This window comes from Girardinichthys multiradiatus, chromosome 1 (genome assembly GCF_021462225.1).
Source record: "Girardinichthys multiradiatus isolate DD_20200921_A chromosome 1, DD_fGirMul_XY1, whole genome shotgun sequence".
Taxonomy (NCBI): domain Eukaryota; kingdom Metazoa; phylum Chordata; class Actinopteri; order Cyprinodontiformes; family Goodeidae; genus Girardinichthys; species Girardinichthys multiradiatus.
This window is the reverse complement of record NC_061794.1, coordinates 39,476,007-39,493,318: the sequence shown is the minus strand read 5'-3', so window position 1 is coordinate 39,493,318 and position 17,312 is coordinate 39,476,007. Positions and strand designations below refer to the sequence as shown.

Below are 17,312 nucleotides of genomic sequence, written 5' to 3'. Positions count from 1 at the left end.
ATTGATTGATGTATTTTTTCCTGTATATGTTTTTAATTATATTGTAAAGAAAAATAACTGGATACAGTAACTTTTTTTTGTAAAAACATTTATTTATTTATTTATGTGTTCAAAATAAATCAGTCAAGCAAACTGAATCATTTGGTACACTGTGGTGCGTTCAGAACCCCTGTCGAAGTGTTGGTATTTGTTACTCCTTTTGTTCATTTAGTAATCTAGCCATTTGATTTATGTGATTTTAACAAACCAGAAAACTTTAGTCGGTGTGTTTTTTCTTATCATTATTCTTCTTATTATTCTTAAGGCCAGTATACACAATGATATTTCCACCCTTTCCAATAGTCTTATAGTTAATCTCATTAACATCTTGCTGCCAAGCTGCAAAGCGTCTGCCTGGAATTTCCATTGCTTATGAACGCACCAGTTTGCTCCGGAAATGTTTCGTGTTATTGTTGTTGTGAGCGATTAGCATGGGCATCTACATGTCAAAACGTTTCAATAGAAGGTTTGTAAAAGCTTTACATTTATTATATAAGGGTTTGATTTTTCCGCCCCAAACGGTCTGGCAGAATATGTGTTTTTGGTGTAGTTAATGTCATTATTTGCAGCTGTGTGCAAACCGATGCTAACTTTAGCTTGACTAGCCATTAGCTATTTGTTGCAGTTTACCTCTAATTATTTGGATGACTTTAACTTAAAGCTGTATGACTGGTAAACACTGACGATGTTGACCGTCGGATGATTATCTACATTAGTATTATCATTTCTTTAGGAATTCGATGCTGTTTTAAAAATATTTTTTCGCGGTTTTTATATAACGTGAACCAACTTTAATCAGCTCTAGTTTGAAATTGACAGACCTGTATTTGTTAAATCTGGTCTAAATTATGATGTGTTTATTATTGTTTAACGTATTATTTAATACGTAGTTTGTGGCTAGTGAAACATTTATTCTTTTTACATAAACACATTTTTAACTCATTAAATAAAGTTTATATCTTAAACACTATATTTTACTACACATACAAGTACATGCTGTTCCTTTTTCCCTTTATTTTATTTCCAAATAATGACCTATATACTAGACAAACTCGAACCTGATTGTGCCACACCAATTATTATTATTATTTTTTCAATAAAAATTCAGCAGCAACAAATTGTAGTATTTATTTCGTTTAGGCATCTGGATCAGCTTAGACCAGGCTTAGGTCTTGAATTGTAATGCTTAGACTGGTCAAACCTGGACAGGTTTGATTGTCACTGAATTAATCAGTTTAGAGTGAAACAGTCCAAGTAGTTGGATTTTTAAGCAGGGCTCCTTCTGGAGTATAAAGTGTTCACAAATGAAATTTGTTGTTTGAAAAACCTGCAGTCAGTGTAATAGTTCAGTCCTGCTTTGATCAGTTTATCAATCATAGATTTTAAATTAAGGTAGGCATGAGCCAGCATGAGATTGTCAAGGTACAATAGTTTGAGTAAATAAACAGTGGTGTACTGGTATTTAACTAGTGTTGTAGTCAGGACCACCTACACCAAGATCGAGTCAAGATCAAGACTTTGAGGGAGGTCAGACCAAGTCCAACACCTGGACAAAACCACTGAGAGACCATTTTCAGGAGCATTGCTGTGATCATAATATTGTTGCTGTTGCAACATTTGAAAAAAGTGCAAGGTAGCCTTTAACATCACTTCAGAGTATATGGTTCCACAGGTGCTGCTAACTTTTTTCAGTTAGGTGGTCTACCAGAACATTTAGGTGAACCCAACCCGGCAAACAGACAAACCAGATAACACTGAAGAGTCCATACATCCAGCTGAAAAGGTCAACCGACTTAGCTTTAACTGCAGTTTTCAAACATCCATATATTTGCATTGGGAAATAATTCTTCCCCTTGCTTTCCTATCTTAGTGACCTAGTGGCACAAAAGGCAACGTTGACATTTTCAAAGTAAAAAACCTTGTTGGTTACATTTGAATGCGGCCAGGAATTTCACACTAACCTGCAGTAAAGGTTAGTGTGAAATTCCTGGTGGTGGTTTTGCCTAGTCTCTTGAGAAGAAATTTAGATTCCAGCAAGACCAAGACTTTGAAATTATGGTCTCAAGACCGGTCTTAAGTACCACAACACCATAAGAAATTGAAACAAAAAAAATAAAACTTGATTTCTGAAATATTTATTCACTGTATTTTGATTTTGGTATAAAAGTATAGAACAGACACCCGCTAAATTTAGTAGCAGTTTTCCAGTGCTTTTTGTGCAGAATATGCAACCTTTTTGCTGTTATCTTCTTTATAGAATGACATAAGTTAACAAACTGATATTAGTCAGACCATCTGCTCAGGTAGCTCCAATAGCACTACTTTAGTTATCACACCATGAATGTCCTTGTTTTCTTTGACCAGAAATATTTCCAAACAGCCATATTTATCGATGGACAGGGATGTTGCCTTCTTTCAGCCAGCTGCCCAGCAGTGTGGTGCAACAAGAGGGGTTGGGCAAGGCATCTATGCTCCATGCAGTTGGAGATCACTTCAGTACTTTCTCTGTCATCCCATTGTAAAGGAGTTTTAACTATAAGAACCATATGATAGAAAAGGTTTTACGGTTTTAAATCTTTTAAACCGTTTTGTGCCTGTATACCAGTAATCAGCCGAGGCCTACACTAGAGCTCATCAAAGACATGTAAACTTTACCACTATTTGAGGGATATTTCCTGCTGTTACTTAATTAAATGGTATTAAATTTAACAAAGTATCAGGGTATGGATTGTAGATGTTGTTATGAATTAAGCTTTTGTACTCCTTTGTAGGTTGCTGTAGCTCTTTCCATAATGAACTTTGAGGGTCTCGACCCTGGGATGGGTGAATACCAAGCCAGCCTTCACGGGACTCTGGAGGCAGGCCTGGAGCCCACCTTGGACCCACACCTCAACCCAAACCTGCTGCAGGGTGTGGAGCTTGACCCGGAGGGGCTCACCGTGACAGTCCCCGAGCCTGTGCACCTGATGGAGGGAGTGTTTTCTGAGCTCCATAGCGTGGTCTCAGAAGTTGGCATCCCAGTCACAGCAACCCACTTTGATCTTCAGGAGGAGATGCTCTGGATGGGGAACCACAGAGTAAGAATCTAAAAATACTGGAGTATCGACTGCTTAATTTAATTACTTTTCATAATCCGATACTCTTTGTTTATTTCCTCTTTTTAGGGACATGCTACCTCGTACTTCGGGCCTACAATGGGCCGCCATTCTTCTTTCCAAGTGCATGCCACAGATGACATCCGACATGTTCAGAGTCTAGAGACGGGAGTGTTGTTTCTTTCTAAGAGCAACCTCAAATGCTACACTCGTGGAGGCCTTGTTATGTTTGATTACCCGTAGGTAGTGCAACAAATTAACCAGAGTCGATGTTTATTATGCTGATAGTAACAGACATGCTGCATGCAGTTCCTTGGAGTATTCACACCCCTTGAGCTTTTACATGTTTTTTCATGTAAAAACCACAAATGTCAGTGCAGTTTATTGAGATTTTATGTGATAGACCAACAGAAAGTAGTGTTTGATTGTGATGTGGAAGTAAAATTATACATAAATATAAATAATATCCGTTCCGCCCAAATGAGTAGAGTCCATCTGTGTGTTGTTTAGTTTCATTAAAAATCCAGCTGTTCTGTAAAGGTCTCTGAGGTTTGTTGGAAGACATAAGATAACAAACAGCATCATGGAGACCAAGGATCACCGTTCAGTATGTGTTTGTATTCAGCCACCCTGACAAAGTACGTTGTAGAACCACAAGTCTCTACCAGCTACAGAGACTGAAATATTTGCCCATTCTTTGCAAACTTGCTTAAGATAACTCAGATAGACGAAGAGCATCTTTAAACATCAATTTTATTCCTGCTAAAGATTCTTAATCAGCTTTAGATCTGGGCTTTGACTAGGCCACTCTACCACATGAATATGCTTTGAACTAAACTATTCTATTGTAGCTGGTTTTATGTTTAGGGTTGATGTCCTGCTGGAAGGCAAACATTTACTCCAGCCTCAAGTCTTTTTCAGCCTCTAACAGTTTTTCTTCTAGAATATCCTTGCGTCCATCTTCCTATCAACTCTGACCAGCTTCTCTGTCCCTGCTACATAATGACATCTCTGAACCCTCTTCAGAGCAGCCTCTCTGCCAGTTTAGGTTTAGATGGTCAGTTCTGATAGGTTTGTGGTTGTGCCGTACTTGTTCCATTTTCAGATGAGGGATTGAGCAACATTTTGAGATGTAGAAACATTTGGATATTGTTTTATAACCTGACTTTTTTAATTTTTAATTTCATGTCGTTATCTCTGCTATGAAATTACAAACTGGTGGACTTTATTAACTAATTAGGTGACTTCTAAGGCAGCTGGCTGCTGGATTTTAACTAGAGGTACTAGATTAAGGAGGCTGATTTTCCTTCCACTTTATAATCATGCACTACTTTGTGTTGGTATGTCATAAAATCCCAATAATACACACTGAAGTTTGGGTTATGTGGGAATTAGTTGGGTTGCTGACATCTGGTGTGAATTTTGGTTTCCCCATTAGGAATATTTAAACTGATAGAAATGTTGACATGTTCAAAACTTATGTTTAATTAGCAATCAGAGTTTGAATGTTATCACTTGGAATAAAATATTTAAACCAAGCAGTTCTTTATGATTGCTTCCTCTACCAAATATGCCACCCCGTGGTAACTAAACACAACATGCTGCAGTGAAATTATTGCATTTTCTGTATGAACTAACGTGTGTTTTCAGGATGGAGGAAGGAGCTGATATGCATAGTCTTCTCATGACTGATAACAACACTCTGCTCATGGGAGGATTACAGAACTACGTTGTGGAAGTTGACCTGAATACGGTTCAAGAAACTCAGAAGGTGAAGCATTTTTTGGCACAGGGTTATATTAATAATGAGAGAGTGACATTTGAAAGCTTTCGACTGTCTTGTGTGTTTATCAGTTTACAGTTGAGACACCCGGAGTGGCAATAATGCATCAAACGAGCCGTTTCTTCTTCTGTGGGCACACCTCCGGCAAGGTGAAGAATCCTCCATGATGTCGGTTTTAAGAAGGATGTTTTGGTTCTATTTTTGTTTCTCATTTTTGTCTCATGTTTATAACAGGTTACCCTTCGTGATCTTCGCACTTTTAAGACGGAAAACGAGTTTGATGCGTTCTCCGGCAGCTTGTCAGACTTCGACGTTCATGGAAACCTTCTGGCTGCTTGTGGTTTCTCCAGTCGGGGGCTGAATGGTTTGGCGTGCGACCGTTTCTTGATGGTGTACGACCTACGCATGATGCGAGCTGTTACTCCACTTCAGGTGCATGTGGATCCCCTCTTCCTGCGCTTCATTCCCACCTACACATCTCGCCTTGTGATCATCTCGCAGACAGGTATTTCACCTGCAAAACCGACGCTGTTGTTGAACTCTTTTGTCCGTTTTCTTTTTCAATATACAAACTGCTTTTTGAGTATTTAGACAGTCCCCTTCCTGTTTCTTTCACCAGGTCAGTGTCAGTTCTGTGAGCCCACTGGTCTTGCCAATGTGGCAGACATTTTCCACATCAACACCGTGGGTCAGCTGCTCATGAGCTTTGACGTTTCATCGAGCAAACAAGCCTTGGCCTTTGGGGATTCAGGGGGCTGTGTGCACCTGTGGTCTGATGTCCCAGAGGTCTCTTTCAATGACTACTCTCGGGAGACAGATTTTCCTCTGCCCTGCCTTGTGGACACGTTGCCTCAGCTCGACTGGAACCACGACCTCCTGCCCCTCTCTCTCATCCCAATGACGCTGACAAGCACTGAACCTCTCCTGTCAGATTGGCCTGCTGCCCTGTCTACCTCAAGTCCAAGGTAAGACCTGATCACAAGCACCAACGCTGTGCAGCTGTGTATGCAAATGAATCTATTGAAATGTGTTTCTCCTCCCTAAAAACGACGAGCTTTCTTAGTCATCTTCTTAAAAACACTAAAACCAAAAGGTGCACAACATCTAAATCCTTTATATCCTTTAAACATAGGCATACTGGCTTGTTTACACAGCTTTAATCAGCTGAGAACACAGCTTGCTACCCACAGCATCATTGTAGCGCCAAGCTTGAACATGAACACGTTTAGATCAAAAAAGCATTAACTTTAGATCATTTCTTTGAACAGCGGTTACATACTAAAACTTGGTTTGAGCAAGTCTTTCTAACAGATTTTAAATACATTTCATTGCTTCCAACTTCTAAAATCAGTTATGTTTGTTGCAAGAAAAGGAGTTCTGGTTGGGTTTGCACTGCATTTACAGCTGCAGCTCTTTGCTCATCTAGAGACTAGTGTTGTTACCCCTTCTTCTTTGCAAAATATTTGTTTTCTGGGGGTAGAGATTTACCACATGAACTGTGTCCCTTACTCATTTTTCTGTGTAAACAAGCGCATTGAGGATGGCCCCACAAAAAGACCCTGGTTCCTGAAAAAACGCTGATCACAGGCAGAAGGTGGTTCCTAATAACTACAGTGTGGCTAAAGTTTTACATTTCCCATCAGTTTTTGGAAAGAAATTCAGACGTTGCCATGTGTAAAACTACCTTCAAGACTTACTTCTACTGACTTGCAACAGGAAACCAGTAGGCCTGGGACAGAATGCCATAGAAACCAAAGGGAAGTGGGAAAGAACTGACAGAAATCACAAACGTATTGTGGTGGTTTCTTTATTGGTCTCCTGAAAATGTAGAGGACATAATCAGCCGTAGTTTTACATGTTTGTGAAATCATACAAAGTAATGCTGACTTCATAATATACCTAAAATCTGGAAGTGATGTTTGTGTTTTATTGTACGTGTTGTTGAACGTCACATTTTGTACAGTTTGTATTTTGCAAACTGAACTAAAAGGAGGAACACTCCAGTCTTGGTGGGAAAAGAGCCCAGATTTAGAGGTGGTGTACATAAAACAAGCATCACAGTGGTGTATTAGCCTTGATAAACGGTTTTTATTTGAAAACATGTTTCTTTTTAACAGACGAGCTCCTCCAGTGGACCCAGAAATCCTGCGCACCATGAAAACTGTCGGTTTCATCGGCTATGCACCGAATCCTCGTACACGTCCTCGAAACCAGGCAGGAAACTATTTTAAATTGTCCTCTTGAGTGGAAACAATTACAGCGTCCTCTTGCATAAGAATGACCTTAAAAATCTTTCAAATAGAACGGTGGTGGGGGGGCTGGGGGAATCCCTATTGTTTCTTTGCTTGTTTTTACAAAAACACCTGTACCAAAAAAATCCCTATAAAATAAATACAAATTGTTTAAATTTATAAGGTACTTTTTAAAAATGATCAGAGTGTTTTAAATATCCATGACTTCCATGATGTATAAAAACCATGTGACAGAGGGGCCTGTTTCTCTGAGCTACTCCTTAAAAGGGGAAAGACAAGAGAACGTGCTTTTTATGCAAGTTGTTCTTCATCAGTCTGGAAGGGGGTACAATAAAATAGCCACTCACCTAAACTGGCACTAATTAAAATGTTTGAAATAACTTGAACGGTAACAAACAAGGTTGGTTTGAATCTCCAAAGCTGAAGCAAAAAGTGGATGTTGAGGTCAACAAGTCTCCATAACAACTACTAGATGTCCCTTCTATCCTAACCAGAGGCTTGAGAGTTATGCCAGGAGAAAAACGTCCCTGTCCCACTATCACACACATGAACACATGGAGTTTGCTAAACGCTGCTGTACACATTGACTTTGGTCACATGGGACTAGGATTGATCTTTTCTGCAACTCATTCTCCGTTTGGGTTGGAGATAAAACTCAGGATGAATCTGTGGAAAGGCACCATATCCTCTGAAACGCTCTGATTTCTTAGTTAAATCAAACAGTGTAACATTCTGAAGTGAAATGTTTTACTCTCCCATTAAAGGATCAATTAATATGCATTCAAAAAGATTAATCTATTCAATATTACTCTAATTATTGGCACTGGAACCCATATTTACCAGAGTTACTTACAAATCAGCTGACCGCGCTGCTTGAATCAAAGTATAAATTAGCTACAGCGACATTAGTGTGTTGTCAGGGCCCCCCACTTCATCAAGAAAGTGCCATCTATGGGATCGGCTGATAGTACTGCATATAAGATTCATTTATTTTAAGGCCTTTTTCAGATCTTTACCAAGGGAGCCAATAAGTGTAAATACACAAATTTCTTCACATGAATTTATGCTGCTGTTTTCATTGGGATTTTTTTTGTAATGTAACATGTTGATTTCAGGTTCCCTATAAAATTAAAGATGTGGAGCTCGATTATGATAATTACAACCAGGTTCCAGAGTCACCCATTGGACGTGACGAAGAGCCTCACCTCTGCATGGTGCCCAAGAAGTATAGGAAGGTTGGAGTTGCTAAATGCCATTCTGTGTGAGATAACCTGTTAAGTGTATCTGCAGCAGAGTAAGCTTTGATCAAATGTGTTTGTTCTGCATCAGGTCACAATTAAATTCTCCAAACTTGGACTGGAGGACTTTGACTTCAAACATTACAACAGAACTTTGTTTGCTGGCCTCGAGCCGCACATCCCCAACGCCTACTGTAACTGTATGATTCAAGTAAGTGTGTCGGTCCTGGCTTTGTTTAAAGTTGTTTTACAGCCGTCATTCACCGGTTGCTGTGTTATTTTAGGTCTTATATTTCGTGGAGCCAATCAGGTGTCTGGTGCAGAATCATTTGTGTCAGAAGGAGTTTTGCTTGGCCTGTGAGCTGGGTTTCCTCTTCCATATGTTGGATTTGTCACGAGGAGATCCGTGTCAGGTAGATTTTTCTTTATGTCCTAAATTTGGCGATCCCAGTCAGGAGATTAGATTGAAGTATATCCAGCTCTGAATGAGTCTGGAAAAATAAAATAGTGTTTGTTTCCAGATGTGCTTTTCTTTGGTCCTTCCTTCTTAGATTTCCTCAGTTCTTCTCTTCTTCCTCCCATCCTATTTCCTTTCTTTTTTCACTCCTTGTTTTCTTTTCTTCCTTCTTTTCTTTCCTGCCTTCTTCCCCTTTTTCATGTTTCCATCCATCCATCCATCCATCCATCCATCCATCCATGTTTTCATTCCTTCCTTCCTCACTACTGTAGAAATAATCATTGTGGTATTTTATATAAAATGGATTAGAAGTGAATTTTGTAAAATCCCAGCCTATTGATCCTGCTATCAGTGACAGTTATTAAAATAATCTCCACATTTTGTTGCAGCTGTAGATTTCCTAACATGCCAATTCAACTCTCCATCTCCTTGTTTTTAGGCCAGTAACTTCCTCCGAGCATTTCGTACCATCCCTGAAGCCTCGGCTCTGGGTCTGATCCTCGCAGACTCGGATGAGCAAACTGGGAAGGCCAAACTGGGCCGCTTGATCCAGAGCTGGAATCGCTTCATCCTCACCCAACTTCATCAGGAGACTCAGGAGCAGGAGGGTCCGCAGGCCTACAGGGGAGCCAGCAGCAGGTCAGAGCAACTTCTAGCTTAATGTTGGTGTTGTTTGCAGCTCTGGTCAAGTCAGGAAGAATGAAAGGACTGCTTCTGTGTTGGTTTTTTGAACTGGTGGCAGCTCTCTGGGTTCCTCTGCTGAGTCTGTGATCGGAAAGCTGTTTGGCTGTGAAGTTGAGAACAGCAGTCTGTGCCGCTGTGGCAAGGAAACGGTGCGTTCCTCCCTCACCTTGCTCTTCACCATGCATTATCCAGAGCAGAACTCTCAGGGTGAGTCTGAGGCTGGTTTCCCACACCAATCAGTATCTATATGTAGTCACAGTAAACAAGGAGCATTAATTTCACTGTGACTCTGTAGATAAAACAATAAAGGAGTATGACTTTGCTGAGATTCTGAAGAAAAGCATTTGTTTGGAACAGAACACTCAAGCATGGTGTGAAAACTGTGAGAAGTATCAGCCTACAGTGAGTTAAATCTCAGTACATTAACTGAACTTACATTTGTAGTCGATACTGTGGGATTACAACGCTTCTGTGCCACGCTGCAGGTGCAAACCCGCAACATAAGGTGTCTGCCGGACGTCCTGGTCATAAACTGTGAGGTAAACAGCGCCAAGGAGGCTGAGTTCTGGAAGGTTCAGGCAGAGGTGATCGACTCTCAGTTTGCTTTCCTTTTATATTTACCTGGGGTTTCATGTTCTTTTAGATAATGGGGCTTTTTTCTTGTTTATCTTTACAGTATGCGTACAATAAGGCCATGCAGAAAGAGGCAATGGATCCTGCAAAGCATACTGAGCCACCACCCATGCCTACAGAGTGGTGCTTAGAGTATGAAACCTTAGATTGCTCATTTTCATCTATGTTGTTTTGAATAATATTTTGTTCTTCTTTTACAAGCCCAGGAAAAGATCTGCAATAAGCTCACAGAAGATGTTCAGCTGTTTGACTTTATAGGAACAAAAGCAAAACAAATCGGCAGTATGACATAAAACTGTTTCATAAAACTGCATGTTTCTTTTCAAACCAAGTAGATCCTTTAATTTGTATCTGTGAAACAAAAACCTGCACAGATCAAGTTCTGCAAACTTAGTCAAGCTGTTGCAGCTGGCTGATTGACAGGAAACATGGTCCCCATAAGAGAGCTGTCAGCCAAACTAACGGAGTGAGTATGAAACTCCTTCAGGAAGACAAATCCACATGGAGTGTGGAAAAAGATGCTGGTTCTTCTGAAGCAGCTGGGATTTGGAGTGAAAAAGGGAAACATCAAAGCTTTAGGATAGGAAATCCAAAACAATATGGTCTTAAAAATAACGTGGACAGAAAAAGGAGATAATGTTTGTGATGAACTGTAAGAAATCAGCTGAAGGAAGTGGGATTCAAATCAAGAAAACACCAACTAGAACCACCTTTAACATCTAAACATCGAACATCAGGTTCTGGTGGACTAAAGGGAGGCGTGGTGGACTGAGGATGGTTCAGTGATAAATCGTAACGTTGGGAGTGTTTGAACCATCCCAGAGAAACATAAAGATGATTGCTGTAAGAAAACAAGCACATTTCCACCAACACTGATGATATAGGACAGCGTGTTAGATAAAGGAGGCAGATGGCAGGTGTTACCTCTACACGTTTCCCATCTTATCCACCAAACGTAGGTTTGTTGCTGATTAAGGACTTTTTTTAGAAGATACTGCGTCTAGCTAACAAGCAGAAGGTAAACTTTTCTTAGTGAAACTCAGATCCGCTCAATAATTTGGCCAGAAATCAGTTTGGGTTAAAGGAGCTGCTGTATGTAGTCAAACTGTATGCTGTCAGAAAAAAAGATATGCAGTTAATTAGTTTTGCAAAGCCTAAAGGGGCAGCTGTAAAATATATTCATTTTGGGTCACATCTGTGATCATTATTATCTGAACACCCTCCAAGAGTGATCATTTCATATTTTTGCCAAAGGTTATAGTTAATTAAATATCGAAAATTATAAAGAGGAGGGAATTTACAGTTTTGGAAGAATAGTACATGCTGATTGGACCAATGAGTGTGACTTAACACCACTCAAGGCCTCATTTTGGCTTCACGTGTGCAGCGAGGAGGAGATCTGCACCACGGAGGGCTTCACCTTTGACACTCGGGCCGAGGATCTCCGGCACGTCTGGATCCCCACTACAATCAAGATGTCTATCAGCAAAAGTCAGGGCCTGGAGATGAGCAGCTGGTCCGAAGGAGACGAAGTACGGGTAGCAATTAGAAGCGTGGTATTTGGGATTTCTGTGAAGGCTGTAACTCGATAACAATAACCTCTCTGACTAGATAAGCGCTGCTGAAGAAGCAGAGGGGGTTTCCCTCTACGACCTTGTGGTCACAGTGCCCCACATCCAGGACACTCGTACAGGCGGAAACCTGGTTGCACACATCAAAGTGGGTGAGACGTACCATCAAAGAAAAGAGGTAAGTCAACAGGTCAAATAAAATCAGTCTGACATTATAAAATGCCTTGTAAAAGTATCCACACCCTAGAAACTTTGCACATTTAGTCACAATATAAACATGAATGTCTATCCACATTTTTGTGGTGTGGAGTGTGTTTTCAGCCCCCTTTACTCTGATCACCATAAATAAAACCCAGGGCAACCACTGCTTTCAGAGGTCCAACCTGCGAGTAATTCAACCTCAGTATCCATCCAGATGTCCTGTGAAGGCCTCAGAGGTTCCTTAGAGAACATTTAAAGTGATGTTTGTGTTTCAGGGAGTCACACACCAGCAGTGGTACCTCTTCAACGATTTTCTAATTGAACCCATTGATAAGGTACGATTTTTACCACTTGTTTAGTTTGCTACGCATCATGTTTGCTGTCGGAGTAAACTTTCTACATCGTTTTCTACCAAAGACTGAAGCTGCGCAGTTTGATGTCAGCTGGAAAGTTCCAGCCATCCTCTATTATGCCAAGAGGAACTACCACTCCAAATATGATCTCCGCAGTAAGTTTCCTTGTTTAAATCCGACAGATTGACAATTCAATGTAAATTCAGGTGTTTTAAGAGTGCGGCACCCTTTGTGTTTCAGTTAAAAATCCCATAGATGCCAGTGTACTGCTGACGGAGGCCTCGCTGGCTCGGAAGCAGAGGAAAAGTCACGCCACGTTCATCCCCCTCATGGTCAGTGAAATGCCGCAGGCAGGGGACCTGGTGGGGCTTGACGCGGAGTTTGTAACACTCAACCAGGTGAGTTTGCTCTACCAGGACACAGTGAAGTCAACATTTGAGCAAAGCATCAGCCGCAGGTCAATTTTCAGACGTCTGACTGCTTTCTTGTGTACAATGCTTTAATTTTAATTTGTCCGATTTTAGATGGAATTATTCTTCTACTTGCCTGTGTAATAAAACTAAACCAAATAACTTTTAAAGTTGCAATTAAACAGAGAGCACAGATGTTTAAAATAGGTTAGAAACATGTAAATTTATAGCTGCATGTTGGCTCAGTGGAGTATTTTTTGAATATATATCTCGTCTGTCCTGGGAATGCCATGGTTTCCCTAAGAATGAGCTGGAGGATGTCACCAGGGAGAGGATGACTTCGTTACCTCCCTGGACCTGTTGACCTATGACCTAATCGTGAATAAGCTGAAGGCTGGATGGATTTCTTTTTTTTTTTTACCGTGTCCTGTCGAGCAGAGTAACCCTAAGAATTATGTCAGAGTGCCAAGAAGAAGAAGACCAACAGATTTACTTTCACAAGTGGAGTGTTACAGCTTTAAGGCTCCACTTGATATTTATAAAAGAAACTTTATTAGAAACTGCTTTGGGATTATTTCAATTGTTACGGAGACGAAAACAAAAAGGAAAAATAAGAAGCAAGAAAGAGAGAGAGGTGGGGCATAAAGAAAAAAGGGAGAGAAGGAGAACTTAAATATATTTCTGTCCAGCTTTCTGCACATTACCCTCGATTGTGTTGGGTGAATAATAAAGATGAACCTATATGGCGCTCTCAGTGGCTTCACATTTTTGGAATTGTCTTTTTAAATAAAATAATTACATTATGAAAAGTTTGATGCAAAATGATCAGTGATCAAGCTGCATTTTTAAGGAAGATAAATAAAGTGACTCAGGTGTGTATTGACTATCGAGCTAATAGACAAAGTGTACTGATCCGGAATCAAATCAACAAATGATCTGACCGTGTTTGTCTGCAGGAAGAGGCAGAGCTGCGCAGTGACGGCACCAAGTCCACCATTAAACCCAGTCAGATGTCTGTAGCCAGGATCACCTGTGTGAGGGGTCAGGGGTCCAACGAGGGGGTCCCCTTCATCGACGATTACATCTCCACTCAGGAGCAGGTGAAACAACAACACCAGGATTCCCTGCCTCTGTATTATCTTTTTATTGCTCTGGTCCAAACTGCTTCTGTTTGCAGTTGTACTAAAGGGCTAAACTTGGGTCACATGAGCCATGTTACCCTATTTCTTTTCCTTTTATGACCTCTTTTTAAACAGTAAAAACAAATACTTCTTCTTGTGCAGTAAATAATTTAAAAGATTTAGTTGTACAAAAATTACTAATGCATAAATGAGTCTGCCAGGGATCAAAATCAGCCTGTTTTCTCTTGATCGACTCGAATCAGCAGGTCCAATACCAGTGTTAGTTACATGCATCAAAACCGAAAACTCCCACATTATTTGGTCTGTAAATGCATCAGCAAACTGCATGTTCTTGGCTGCACTTTGTTTTGAGTTTAGTAAAAAGTTTGTTTTTTTTTGGACTGTTTGGTACATTCAGTCGCAGTTTTTAGCTGTTATGATTCTTATAATCGAACTCAGTAGGGAAAACCTTTAAGTAAACCAAGAATTGTTATTGACCAGTAAAAGCCTGATCCAGGGGTGTTTCAGAGCTACTATCCTGCAGCTTTTAAATGCATCTCTTCTCCAACACACCTGAATCAAATGGCTGAATCTCCTCAGCGTGTCTGCATAGGCCTGGTAACCTGTTGGTAGCTTTAGAGGACTGTCCTGATCGTTGCATCACTTGGTAATATTCTGGTAACACACCCGTTTGGTTTTTTAGGTGGTCGACTATTTGACACAGTATTCCGGCATCAAACCAGGAGATCTGGATGCGAAAATCTCCTCGAAGCATTTGACCACCCTGAAGTCCACGTACCTGAAGCTGCGCTTCCTCATCGACACTGGGGTTCGCTTCGTCGGTCATGGTTTACAGAAGGACTTTCGGGTGATTAATCTCCTGGTAGGTTACTATATTTATTTTGTTCCAGTTGAGTCAGATTCAGTGTTAAACATTTTATTATCCGGTGGTGCAACCCTGTTTATCTGCTGTTTTTAAGGTCCCAAAAGATCAAGTCATTGACACGGTCTACCTGTTCCATTTGCCACGCAAGAGAATGATTTCTTTGAGATTCCTCGCTTGGTATTTTCTAGGTAAGCCGTGGAAAAAAAGACATGTCAGGGTTTGATTTTTAGACTTCTTCATTTGACGTTATCTGTCTGCATCCTAAAGGCTCCTAATGTCAAGTTGCTGGGTTTCTATACAGTATATGTACAAGGTCAGTTTTTATTAAAGATTCCACTCGTTTTCAAGCCTTGAGGTTAAATATAACATATTACAACTTATTATTTAACGAAGAACTGGGATGTTTGGAGATTTCTATTTTAATGAATCAGAAGATTCACTGCGTCACATTTAGTAAACATATGCCGAACATCTCAGCTGCTGGGTAATGTTTTGATGGTTTACAGCCATGTGAGCTGGACATTTTCACTTTGCTTACCATTAACTCATATGTAAAATGTTGAACCTATCTCAAGTCCAAACGTCAGTCCTGTTAAAATGTTCTAGCGAGATGTTTGGGGAGTCGCCGAAAAATTACGGCCCTCAAATTTCAGTAAACCAGGATGCACAAGTCCAGTCCACGGAAGCTGCCATCCTGCAGCTTTTAGAGGCGTCCTTTCTCCAACACACCTGAATCAAATGGCTAAATTCCCTCACCGGCAGAATCATTCAGCTCTGCAGAGGCCGGGACACAAGACGATTATATGATTCAGGTGTGTTGGAGAAGGGATGCATCTAAAGGTTGCAGGCCTGGATGGTCTTAGAATCAGTGTGCCAGCCTACACTAAAATATGAAGTATTGTTAATGGTCTGTAATACACAGAATGGTCTTGGGCCTAAATACGCTTCAGAGTTACTTCTCAGGTACGAACCATGTAGACCCCCTTGGTCATCTGAGACCTGTTAAAAGAAAAAGGACTAATGAGGTTGGCTACATTTAGTTTCTATGCTCCTCAGATCTAGAACCAGTTACCTGGAAACCTGAGATGTGCATAAACTGTTGTCTCCTTTAAATCAGGACTGAAAACATGACTCTTCACTGCAGCGTTCCCATAAAGAGCAAAGGATATTCTATCAGTTCATTTTTATCGGTGTTTTATGGATTTCCTCTGTTTTACTTTAGCAGTTTGTTAATGCCTAAATTTAGTATTTTCAATGTATTTCTTACCTTTTCCCTTAATTTTCTTTCAATTTATCTTGTGTGTGAATGGTGCCGCACAAACAAACATCCCTTGCATCTGGGACACAACTTGTCCTATGCATCTTATGCTCCGGCATTCCTGGAATATCCAAATTGGAAATGAATGCTGAAAAATCTGGGAATTGAGAAAACTGGTCTTTCCAGATTGTTTTCTTTGTTGCGCCAACAGATCTCAACATTCAAGGGGAAACCCATGACAGCATAGAGGACGCACGCACCGCCCTGCAGCTGTACAGGAAGTACCTGGACCTCAGTCGAGGAGGTGGGAGCGACAAAGTAAGGAAGGTCCTGAAGGGACTCTATGAAAAAGGCCGCCAGCTGGACTGGAAAGTCCCAGATTCGGATACTGGAGATGGTCAAGGTAGAACAAAACAGCACACAGAATCAAAGTGCCTCACTGAGAGATGAACACTCAATTAGCTGATAGGCCTTTACCAGAAAGGGTCTGGACTGAGTGTGTTTCCTTCCTTCAACAGGTGCTGCTGTGTTTCCCGCTGTGATGGGGCTCTGAGCTGCTCTGTGACCTACAACCACACTGGATGTGCTGACATCGGTCCACTCATTTTATACTTATTTGCATTTCTTTGTGCATTTTGTACAGCGGTATTGGAGGTTTGTACAGTCCACCTTTAGCTGAATCGGTGACCAAACAGTTTCACTCATTTAAACATTATTTCAACATAAAAGTTTAACGTTAAATAAATTGACTTTATGTTATACCTATTTTGGATATTAGATTGTTGTTTTTATGGCAGAAAACACATGACAAACCACATTAAGATTTTTAATAAATCTTGTGTTTTGCTGAAAAATATGGTTTTGTTTTATACAATTAAGCCCACAATTGTTCATACCCCAGCAGATACAGCTTTAAAATGTTTTAATTTTACCATCATGTTTCTTCTGACTGGAAGTAATATTAAAATTTGGAGTCCCGACTTGAATCCGAAAGATACTCTGTGGCTGAAGCTAAAGATTAGGTGATGGTAAGGAAGCCTTGGAGCTCATGACCAAGGATAAATCATTAAAATACCAGTTAAAACCTGCAGAAAGGCAGCTTGTTCCACTATTACTAAGAAGGGTCCAAATAGTTTATATTTTTAAAACATAAATCAAAACAAATAATTTTTTCTAAATTGCCTCTCCTTTGACATCATTTGATTGTCTTTTGAAAGATGCCCGTCTCATTTCTTTCTTCATTTGGTTTGAAGAAAACGATTTTAAACCTGCCAGAGGTATGAATAATTATGAGCTTATCTGTACAGTGAACAGTGTTGGTCTTGGTAAAA

The 17,312-nt window shown here is 40.3% G+C and overlaps 1 protein-coding gene across 1 annotated transcript; it reads left to right on the top strand.

Annotated features, from left to right (window-relative positions):
- Nucleotides 1-381: 381 nt before the first annotated feature.
- On the top strand, nt 382-16,746 carry pan2 (poly(A) specific ribonuclease subunit PAN2). The gene is made up of 26 exons (XM_047377711.1): nt 382-505; nt 2,811-3,116; nt 3,204-3,373; nt 4,785-4,905; nt 4,989-5,066; nt 5,152-5,422; nt 5,537-5,882; nt 7,035-7,131; nt 8,285-8,404; nt 8,499-8,618; nt 8,692-8,820; nt 9,304-9,503; nt 9,607-9,755; nt 9,844-9,950; nt 10,034-10,132; nt 10,225-10,313; nt 11,569-11,713; nt 11,793-11,930; nt 12,229-12,288; nt 12,371-12,461; nt 12,547-12,704; nt 13,673-13,816; nt 14,541-14,720; nt 14,818-14,911; nt 16,193-16,384; nt 16,500-16,746. The coding sequence occupies exons 2-26, from the start codon at nt 2,832-2,834 to the stop codon at nt 16,532-16,534; spliced, it is 3,618 nt and encodes a 1,205-aa protein (XP_047233667.1). The 5' UTR covers nt 382-505; nt 2,811-2,831; the 3' UTR covers nt 16,535-16,746.
- Nucleotides 16,747-17,312: the final 566 nt, after the last annotated feature.

Excerpts from the sequence above, each read along its gene's own strand:
- pan2 (XM_047377711.1), top strand. The coding sequence starts at position 2,832 with ATGAACTTTGAGGGTCTCGACCCTGGGATGGGTGAATACCAAGCCAGC. Across the intron at positions 8,405-8,498 it reads TGCCCAAGAAGTATAGGAAG|GTCACAATTAAATTCTCCAA; the intron begins GTTGGAGTTGCT and ends GTTCTGCATCAG. Across the intron at positions 12,462-12,546 it reads CTCCAAATATGATCTCCGCA|TTAAAAATCCCATAGATGCC; the intron begins GTAAGTTTCCTT and ends TTTGTGTTTCAG.